The 10,730-nt window shown below is 39.1% G+C and overlaps 1 protein-coding gene across 1 annotated transcript; it reads right to left on the bottom strand.

Moving 5' to 3' along the window:
* On the bottom strand, positions 1–6,434 carry LOC104535199 (RING finger protein 151-like). The gene is made up of 6 exons (XM_010189901.1): positions 6,404–6,434; positions 5,260–5,485; positions 3,980–4,119; positions 2,508–2,670; positions 1,213–1,333; positions 1–237 (listed from the first exon to the last, which is right to left on the bottom strand). The coding sequence occupies exons 2-6, from the start codon at positions 5,463–5,465 to the stop codon at positions 1–3; spliced, it is 867 nt and encodes a 288-aa protein (XP_010188203.1). The 5' UTR covers positions 5,466–5,485; positions 6,404–6,434.
* Between the last annotated feature and the right edge of the window lie 4,296 nt (positions 6,435–10,730).

Below are 10,730 nucleotides of genomic sequence, written 5' to 3'. Positions count from 1 at the left end.
TTAGATAACTGTAACTTCCCTAGGTTTTCGTTTCACGCTCTCCAGTCGTGCTAGAGGGCGGAAATTTGTTGACTTCTTGCTTCCCTCTGTTGTAGTTAATCGACAGTCCTTCTGCAGCCCCCTCAGCAGCTCCATTAACTCCCGCTTTTCCAGCTCTGCCTGCTCCAGCTCTTGGCGGTGCTGTCTCTCTGCTGCCATCAGAGAGCGCACATCTGACATCATTCGTGACATCTGACTCTGAAATGCAATTACAAATTCAGCACGGGAAGCAAACGCTTTTCTACTGATGGTTGCATGAAGCTGAACTGGCCATGCATGTCAGCTGATGGATTATAAGGAATAAGCAACACTGAAATAATTCTTTGATAGCGGAACAAATGTAAACAATTTGAGACACAATCCAGCATTCACCTTTGGAAACGGTCTTTTGATTCAAAGATCCCAATACGTTTTTCCTAAAAGTGCAAAAACTTTATTGCAAAGTATAATAAGAAACAGTGGATTTACCCAGTTGCTACTTGCATTTTCTGTTTCAAGACACCAACCAAAATATGGTTTTGGTTATGTTCAGATACATTCTTCAGGGATTTAACATCAAATCCAGTAAAAAGAAAAAAAGTAAACTACAAAGCACCTCCATTGCTTTGGGATTTAAAAATCATTATTCTGTGATATATTAAGAACTGGAAGAATAAAAGACAAGATGGCCTTGCTTGTTACTTGATTAAGTTTGCAGCATAACTTTCCAACCTTTTGATCACCGCTGAACCACAGTGTAAACACTACTGTCTGCAGTAGGGCTCTGTGTCAGCACTGGATTAAGCCACTTTGGATAGCACTAAAAAAGGAGTTGGATGTTTAATTACAACTGATTTGTGATGTATGCCCTATGTTTAGACACTGAAAATGAGTTTCAGACTGATCTGTCGACATGTTATGCATGCACCGAACAATGCAGTCCTTGTACAGGGGTATCCAGGTTAGCACCAAATGAATTTGAAGTAGATAAACCACATGAATACAGCACTCGGGCTGCCCCTCAACAGAGCTGATCAGCCCAGGCTCACACCTGGCTTCCTTCCCATATTTAATGTAATTCTCATCTGTATGAGATCACATTTACAAAATAAGAAACTACTACTGGAAAAAAGGCAAAAAGCTAGACTGTTAGGAGAAGAAAAAAAAAGAACAAAATAAAGTGATCATATTTACCTTTAGTTCTTCGATTTCATTTTGCAGAATACTCTCTTTTTGGACCATATGCCTTCTCTGTGAATCTAACCTTGACTCCATCTCATGTTTTGCTTCCTCAACTCTGCAGATCATCTCTGACCTAAAAAGTTTATTTCTCCTTGTTAGGTCTTGCAAGCATGCAAAAAAAAATTATTTTCAAATTCCAGAAAGCATTATTGCAGTCAAACAGCCCACTCTGATTCCCAGCACACTCTACAGGGCACCTCTCTACAGACTTGTTGGTTTTATTTAAATTAGTAAGTAGTACTATCATTAAAAAGTACATTGTGCCCAGGAGGCACTAAAGTGACCACAGACAGCCTATACAGGGGACAACTACATCATATTCCTGAAATAATTCTATGAGCTCAAGATCATGTATTTATGACTTCAAATGATTTACTGCCATTTACTTATAGTATGTGCTTGCCTAGTATTACTAAGCACAGGTACTCAAGATAAAAAGTGTGAATACTATAGTATTGCTAAACACTTGTCACTTTTATGGTGGACACTAAATCATAGTATGCAGTAAATGATTACAACCTAATCACTCACACAGATTCACAGCCAAAACCTAGCTGTTGCTACATTATTAGCCTTTTGAGCTCAAAAGTTACACAGCAGAATCCCTTGTTTCTCAATGCATTTAAACGACATTTGAGCCTGACTTCACAGCAACATGGAAATGGGAAGGAGCATTGAGAAAAACCAGTCCAACTAGAAGATCATGGAAAGGGAAAGCTGTAGGAACATACACAAGAGGAAAGAGAGGATGCCAGTAAGAAGAGTCATATGCACCAACTGTTATTAATTGGCCAGGATTTTAATCGCAATTGAAAATTAGATTGTCAGAGGTTTAATCTACTAGTCTGTATCTGCCAAAATAATTTAAAATATAGACCAATCATGAATATTAAACAATGTGACTTTGGGTCTATGTCAGGCCAATGGAAAAAATGAAATTGCCAACTTCATTCCAGTTCTTCCTAGGTATTTTGCAATTTTATACAGTCAGCCTGCTGTTCAACTGCGAGCAATGTATTTTACAATTTATGACAACTTGGATAAAAAAAAACTAACAGCAAAAAACCCTCAAACCAGTAAGAATTTAAAGTCTATGCTGACACAAAATACCACTGCGGCTCATTTGTATCAAGTAATTAACAGACCATTTAGCACATACCAGAATCTGGCGCTAGTATTTGAAGTGCTTTATGAAGTGATTTTAGGCCCAGACTATCACAAACACCAAAAAAACAGAAGATTTGTACCGAAGTAGTTCAAGCTCGGTTCTTAGCTCTGCTACACAATTATGCTGCGTGTCTTCTGCGCTGAGGATGATGTAACCACAGCCATTGGGGCACTCGCGGCTCCGATATTCGCACACTGCCAGGTGTCCATCCAAGTTGCGTCGTTCAATCTGAACTGTACAGCCTGAACAGGGAACAGTAAGGTAAGGCAGTCATTTGCAAATAACAAAAGCATTTTAATTGATTCCAAACACAAATACTCAAGCAAATAAGCTAAACAACTGTCAATCTGTTAAAGCACTGAAAAAAGTGATTTCTTCAGAATACAAAATACGACAGTTTTAACACACATACTAGTAATAAAATACTCTCAAAAAGCCTTATAAATGTATTTATCCATTAACTGAAAATGTGTATTAAAAAGTAGGTACTTTCTGTGAAGTCTCCTGCACTGGTCTGGCATTAAAGCAACTGCAGTAATGACAACACTGATGCCAAGCTAAGGCTTGAGCAGCATGCCTGCACTTCCACCACAGACTGCAACGACTGGAATTGAAGAAGGATGCATGTGTGTAAAAAAAAAAGACTATGTATCAAATTAGGAAAAAATGTCTAAGGACATACAGTAAAACTGTGAGGGAGACAGAACGTAACCTTGTTTTCTTGAACATTGGTTGGTCCTGCGTATAACGCACTAGACCACATAAACAAGAACATTTATTTATGAACACTTAGTATCTGATGCAAAAATAGAAACATTTCCACAGAAATTCTTGGATAAAAACTTTTCAAGTCTGTAGTGTAAAATGTGCAGAACCAAAAAATAACACTTTATAACTTATTGCTGCATTTAACACTCTAAACTTTGAAGTCTGTGGTCTTTACTTTTAATCTTTGAGTCACTGATGTAATATATAGCTCCTCTCATTTCATTTGAAGATAAAATACATGTAGGAAAACTGAAACAATGGAGCAGCAAAACTCGTCAACAAACCATACCAGAAAGTTACAAAAGACAGCCTTCTAGAACAGCTTAACTAATCTTACAAATAGTTTTTGTTTAAACCATGAGACGGAGTGAGTAGCTACAAATGCACCAAAGAACTGGCCATTTTATACATAGTGACCCATAAGAACTCTGTAGGTGCTATTACTGTGATTTAATTATCAAAATGAATAATCAAAATTGAAAGACAAACTCATGACTTGACAGAAAGCAAACCAAACACACTACTGCATTTTCAGGAATTTGAAGTCCATCACTCTCATTTATTTTGCTTAGCTCTTGGATAACAAATTGTTACTAATGATCATGATTGCCATCAACTGGTTACAAATTTTGTTTAAAAAGACTGCTGTAAAGAGTAGATCATGCTAAAGCTTTGAATTTCTGTTTGGAAATAACTGCCATTATTGCCATTCTGTTGACAGAAAGATGACATAACGCACGTTTTCCGAACAAAAAGGACCTGCCTTGTTTGACTGTTACTCACCAGCATTGGAGCACGGTATCTGACTGTATTCACACTCCCTTTCGTGTCTGTCTATGGACTCCAGAGAACAAACCATTTCACAGCCATACTCTCTGTTTTTACAATGTAGCTGGAGACGGTTCAAATCATTTTTCATATATCTACATGCAAAAAGAAATTGTTCTTAAATCTGGGAACATTATTGAAAAATCTGTATTTTTCAGCTTTTGGGAAAAGAAAGTAAGGTTCTAATCTTCATTGGGAAAAAATATGGATAATCAGTTTAATTTTTTTTTTTTAGCATTCAAGTGACTGTATTGGAAAAGAAAAGGCTTTAAAGAAACAAAGTGAATGGAAAATTCGGTCTCCAAAATTAAATGTGCAAATGAAAACTGTATTTTTGAATAAATTTTTAACTGTGACCTTTCACTATCTCACCAGATATTACCAGCAACAAACAACAGGGCTGCCCATTCATCATTTATGTTTCGTGTTTCTAAACATGCCAAATCTAACTGACTACAGTGAGTACAGACAAAACAATCCACAAATTAAACTCTAGGGTTCTGTCTACACAAAATTTCAACTTTCCACACAGTAAAATCTCTTTAGTGACAAAAATACTGGCAGTACTAATGGAGTTAATTTGACATCTATGGCTGAGGGTTTTAAACACAACATAACGTCATCTGAGCAAGATTAGACAATGCAGGGGTTAACCGGCAAGCAGTGGCTACTAATGACACACAGTGTGCTGGGAAGGAACTATGGAAGACACTTATGAAAAGAGCCTGCTTTACATGACAAGGTGGCTCAAGTCAGATATTCTTACGCCTAAGACCTTTTAAAAAAAGGATTTCAAGGTGAGAAGTTTGGTTCACATCTACAGGAATTATTCATTACAAATTCCACTACAGTATCTAGGTAAGATTGAAAAGAAAAACAAAATATACGGTGTTTTGTGATAAGTTGCTTTGCTGGCTTTCTCTAAAAAAGTATAGGAAAGTTTTGGTGTTGCAGAAGACATTCAGAATAATATCCACAAAGACACCTAGAATCAGCATTCAAAATATTAAAAAGTAAAAAACAAACTAAGTGTTCTTTCTAATTTGAAATCTTAATACCTTCAAAGTAAGTTATAAGAACAGAAAATGCTAATTCTGTCATGCAAGTGATCGGTTTCTGCCACAGGCATACTGGATAAAGACAATCTAAGTGACAGTAAATGACAAGAGATGAAGCTGTGCAAGCAGAGTTGAGAAACTGATGTAACTTCAACACACAGCAAGATTATTGTATACCTGTAAAGAGGTCGTAGCAGAGACACGTCGATCATTTGTCTGTCTTCAGGGCAGTTACTGTGATGAACAAGCCACCCATGTATACAAGCAGTACAGAAAGCGTGTTCACAAGGCGCCTGTAATGGATCTTCTAACACGTCACGGCAGATGGAGCATAGCAGCCCTTCATTAACGTAGCCAACAAAGCGCTCAATATCATAACCCATGCTCTCCACACCCTTTCAACCTATTGAAACAACACAGAGAAATAAAGCAGTCTTTGTCCTGAATCTGTACAGCTAGATCCACAAAAAGGCCTGGAAGCAATTCTAGAAATACTGAGAACTTACAGTGAATAAAGAATTCACAGGTGAGAATGCAAACACATACTTTAAGATTTAAGTGAGAATCTGAGGATTGTACTGCTGGATGGCAGAATCCCAACTTTATATGAAGATTCTCTGAATTCTGAAGGCAAAGACTTCAGCAGACAGTTAAGCCATGCTTGTTCTGTTCACAGCCACTGTGAAACATATAGTTTCTATTTACTTGAATTCTACCTGAAGCAGAAACATCATAGACGTTCAAATGCAAACGTTTGCTTTCTATTTTCATGCTTTCTATTATAACACCTAACAAACGCACAAAATGGTGTCCTTAGACGATAGCTGTGGTACTTTCAGCCAGCAGATTTTGTATTTATCAACTGCACATCACTTACTGTGTTGCTTTCATACTGAAAAATAAGGCTGAGAGTCTCTACTCATTGTAGACTTCCATTCCAGAGGGAACAGCATGAAATCTCCAGATGCCTAGAGAAATACTTAAGATTTCAGAAGATAAAGAAGCCAAAACTGCCGCTAACCCTAAAATCATGAGGAGTCTTCTCCTACATGGTCGATTTTATAAAACTGAGTAACCTCTAAATGGGTTTGGAAGCTTCGTGAAGAAGAACAGGCAAACTGCCTTAATCCAAATCCTACCATGAAAAGCCTAGCAGAATTTGATAAGACTCCATAGAACTCACTTAAAAAAACAAACGTTTTAGGCTTCATGTTCCTCCTTAAAATACAAAATTACTTTTGTAACCCCACTGAGACTTGTGCAAGTGATTGCCCTTAGTCAAGAGGTTTTCTAAGTAAAACAGAAAAGGAAGATATCCTACCTCTTTGGATTTTACTACATATATAGGTAGTTTGTTCAAATACGTCAGTCTTCTGATCAGTAAGACGTGCAATACTTCCTTTCTTCCTTCAGTTTCTTTTCACTCCTTTCTTACGGCTGTAAGAAAAATCAGAAAGAAAAAGCTCAGTAGTGTTTCCTAAGTTACCAAGTCCTGTGCCTAACCAGTCAGCTGCTGAATAAATGCTGCTCTAACCACCCATTAAAACAAAGCTTTCCAAAGCAAGCCACTGTAAAACCTACAATTCAACACAAGAGATCTGGCTAGATCAGGGAGTACAAAAAAAAGAAAAAAGGTCATCAGTTTCACAAAACTGAACACCCTGCTGCCATTGAATTTTGAACCCTTACAGTTTTGTTTGTAAGACTGAAGACAACAGAATTCAATATTATTGAAAAGTAACAACTGAAATCTGGTAAAATTATATTCCTTAAAAATATGAAAGTTTCTTATTTAATCTGGTTTTATCTGGCAGGCTACACAGTTAATTTTTAAAGCTATCATAGTCAAGTTCATTGTACTGACAACATTGATCTGATGTGTAGCATAACTAAGATTGCTCACTTGAAAGAAAAAATTAAAAAGGATTTAATCACTTAAACCCCTTAAGTTGATATCCAGCAACTGTAATATGATATTCAAAGAGAATCTCCATCTGAATTAGAACTGTGTAAGAACAATAAGGACCTCTGAGGACTACTGTCAAATTTTGCTCTAAAGGGAAAAAAGAACTTTGCAATTTCTCTTCATGAACACAATATAAATCTGGAATTTAGAAGATCTTATGTATCTGAGTATCAAACCGTATCTTCAGTGATTATGAAAGGTGCTTGTGTTAAAAGGCTATTTGCTAGGATTAAAGTTAATAAAACCTATGAAGCATACTGAACAGAAGCAAGCACGCATATGACCGAAACACAAAACACATCATCTGCTACATCGTTTCCACACTGTGCTCTGTTTCTGCTGGCATGTTTATCACACAGCCAGCACCATGGCTTGCAGAGATGCCTGAGCCAGCTTTAGATTAGCTGGGACACCTACTACCCGGCTGACCTAGTGACAGCATTGCCACAGCACAGGGAGTGCAATCCACATCCACTCCTGACAAGGTCCCAGGCAGCTTTCACAGACTGCATTTAGCTCTGTGCTTCTGTGGCAATGTTGTCATCAACAACACAGGGAAACTAAATTTACAGGTATCTGAGTGTCCTATTTACATTATTATCCTTTCACGTTATTGATATTGTTTCATTAAACTTGTTAGTTATCTTTTTCAACCCGTGAGTCTCTCTTCTTTATTCTCTTTCTTTTCCCCTTCTAGGGAGAGGAGAGGGGTTAATAAAGAGCATCTGTCAGTCACTGAGTGGCCAGCCCAGCCCTAAACCTTGACACTGGGAGAAGCTATTCCTTTGGCCACAGCATGCACATTCTATGTCTTCGAATAGTCTGCACAATAAATATTATGAAGAAGATAAACAGTTCTTTTTATACTGTTTTTTCTGTGTATGTTTTTACAGGTCTCCTGTAAAGACAGAAAATGCAGGGCTTTGTTAGATCAGCATGAACAAAAGTCTGTTCAGCATGGACCACAATGAAAAGCTTAAAAAGTGGAGAACAATGCCAATTATCAGTAGCAGAATGTGAAGTCAAGGACTAGTTCCTAATAGGGATGAAAACATTGAGACATACAGTATTTAGGCTGGTTGGCTGTTAAACAGCGTATATGCATTCCATAATACGAAGTGTGAGGCTAGAATTCTGATTTGGCTTGGTGGATCCCAGAGGATTCAGCTTTTAGAAAACTTTCATAGAGATACAAGATGTCAACAGAACTGTGAGTATTTTTGCTGTCCTAGGGTTTCTGCTCTACTGGAATTGCGGATGCTGTAAGCTACATTTTGCACACATGCTGCTGATGCCTGAGCACTAAGACTTCAAGACACTCTTTGGCATATTTTAGCAAGTTTGAAGAATGTAGGAAATGGTATTTTTATCAAGTGGGAAACAAAAACTTTATGTGTACTTGACAGAAAAATGAAGTGCAACACATACACACACACATAAAGCCCCAGCCAAAATCAGAGTTCAAATGGAGAGTGGATAGGAACCGAGAGGCAAAAAAAATACAGTCAAGGGGGTTTCTGATAGGAACTTCAGTATGTTTTCAAGATCGATGGTGGAAAAGCATCATCCCACACAGCGCCAGAGTCCTCATGGCTTTGAGTCCAAGACCTACATCACTGAAGTCCCAGACCTCTTCCAGTAGAAATTTCCTGCTCTGAAGAACTAGAGATGTTTTCTCTTCTGCCAACTTTAAGAGATGCACTTCAGCCAACAGATAAGCAGAGGGAGAGCATCAGATGAATGCCATGGACTCTAACAGTACGGATCACTTTACTCAGTACTTCCACTACAAAATGACACAATTTTCAATGTCTGCTCTTCCCCAGAAACTTCTACTTACTTGATATAGCCTCAAAATCTCTTCTTCTATTTCTGCTACAATTCACTGCTTGACATACTCCTCTTTTGTTTGCACCGAGAAACTACATTATGTATCACTGCCTTCCCATGTTCCACTAACCTTTCCAAATCTTGCCTTGTCTTTGGTTTCTTTTGTCCAGAATTTTGCCCATTACCTGGCCATTACCAGTGACACTGAGACCATGAGAATATCTAGAATTTGCAAGTGCCAAATTTGGAAGGCAGAAAAACCCCAAACTATTACCTGCTATTTTACTTCCACTGTTTCACATACATTTTATTTCTCCCCATAGTTTTTGACATGCAAAATCTTCCCCTAGACTTCACAGATAGGAAGTCCTTTTTTAGTAGCTATCATCCCATTTTGTTCGTCAGGCAAACCTAAAACCAGCCCTGAGCTACAGCCTGCACTGCCTTCAAACAGAGATTTTGTGTGGCTATTAATAGCAGGTAGACTACAGATAGGATGTAGCTCTCAACAACATAATGGCACAGCTTACTAAATGTCTGGCACTAATCAAAGCTATTGCATTGTGAAAATCAGGACAGTGCAATCAGATCTGTGACTTGTATTTTTACTTCTACACTACTTTCTGATTTTTAACACCTGTTTCTTTTCCATGTGACAAAACAAAGCAGGGCTGGAGGGAATCACAACAGAACCACCAGTGAGCATCACTAAGACAGTATTTCTAGAAGTCCTATGTGGCTGGAAGAACAAACAATCTATGCAGGGCTCAGGGACAAGATGACATTAAAATAAGCTATTGCTTCAGCTTCTCTTTTCACGAAGATATGCTGTGCTTGAAACCCTGCTGTAAAGAAGCAAATATTTTACTGTGTCTTGTGCCATTCTGCCACAGTCACTGTAAGCCAGTTTAAGTCAGCATTAATGTCCAAAGAGGTGAATTAACTCCTTTAACTGTGACAGCACAAGCTGTTTCTACAGCCACTTGATGCACTGTACTGGGTAACTGACCTGTTTTGGGACTGAAACGGAAGAAAAAAGTTTTAACTTTGACACTACTCCCTCAGCTCAGCTCCCCAGACTGGTACATTGTGGAGTCCCATGCACATTCATGTAAGAGAAAAGGTGCAGAAGATACAAATAAATGGATAGCAATACCAGCTTACACAGATGTAAAAACCAGACCCAGCAACAAAAGTGTCTATAATAACCACTAAGAGCCATACAATTAATTTAAGGGTTCTCTCTATACCAGGAACTACCTAAGAAACTAGAACTACTTTTCGTCAAAGAAAAATTTTACATGACACTTTCACTTGCCATCCTGCTGCAAAACCAACTCAAAACAGAGCTACACAAGATACAGATCTCACAGACCACCTCGTAGGCTTTAAAGGGCCGGATCTTGTTGCACAGAGTCAAAACCAAAGTCAGACGAAGTCTCCTCAGAGGCTCTGGCGGGAAGGAAAGGACTTCGCACAGGCAGGAGGAAGGTCTTTGGGTCATGCCTGGGCCGGCTTTTCAGGAATGGTCACCGGTCTTGGTCACAGAGAGCAGAACTAGCCTGGAAACACCTGGACAGCAGCACCACACCGAGCAACCGTCCCTCAGCGCGCTTAAACACTCAAGGCACCAGCACTGACCTCCACCTCGATGCTCAGCAGGGGACAGCCAGCCTACCCTCCACCAGCCCGGCACAGGGGCTGAAAAGGCCCGCCCCGGACCTGCCGCCGGCGACAGACCCCGCAGAAATGCTCCCCCGAGACGCCTCCCGATCCACGGCCCGGCCCAGCTCCCCTCGCTCTCGCAGCACGGCTGCCTACAGCCCGCCCCAGCCCCAGCGCCAGCCCGCAG

The sequence above is a fragment of the Mesitornis unicolor genome, unplaced genomic scaffold (genome assembly GCF_000695765.1).
Source record: "Mesitornis unicolor isolate BGI_N332 unplaced genomic scaffold, ASM69576v1 scaffold4048, whole genome shotgun sequence".
In the NCBI taxonomy this organism is placed as follows: domain Eukaryota; kingdom Metazoa; phylum Chordata; class Aves; order Mesitornithiformes; family Mesitornithidae; genus Mesitornis; species Mesitornis unicolor.
The sequence above is the reverse complement of the archived record's forward strand: the minus strand, read 5'-3'. Positions and strand labels throughout refer to the sequence as shown.

Coding starts and splice junctions, on each gene's coding strand:
- LOC104535199 (XM_010189901.1), bottom strand. CDS start 5,465: ATGGGTTATGATATTGAGCGCTTTGTTGGCTACGTTAATGAAGGGCTG. Junction 4,120..5,259: donor CTGCTACGACCTCTTTACAG/GTATACAATAAT, acceptor TTTTGCATGTAG/ATATATGAAAAATGATTTGA. Junction 1,334..2,507: donor ACCGAGCTTGAACTACTTCG/GTACAAATCTTC, acceptor TAAACTTTTTAG/GTCAGAGATGATCTGCAGAG.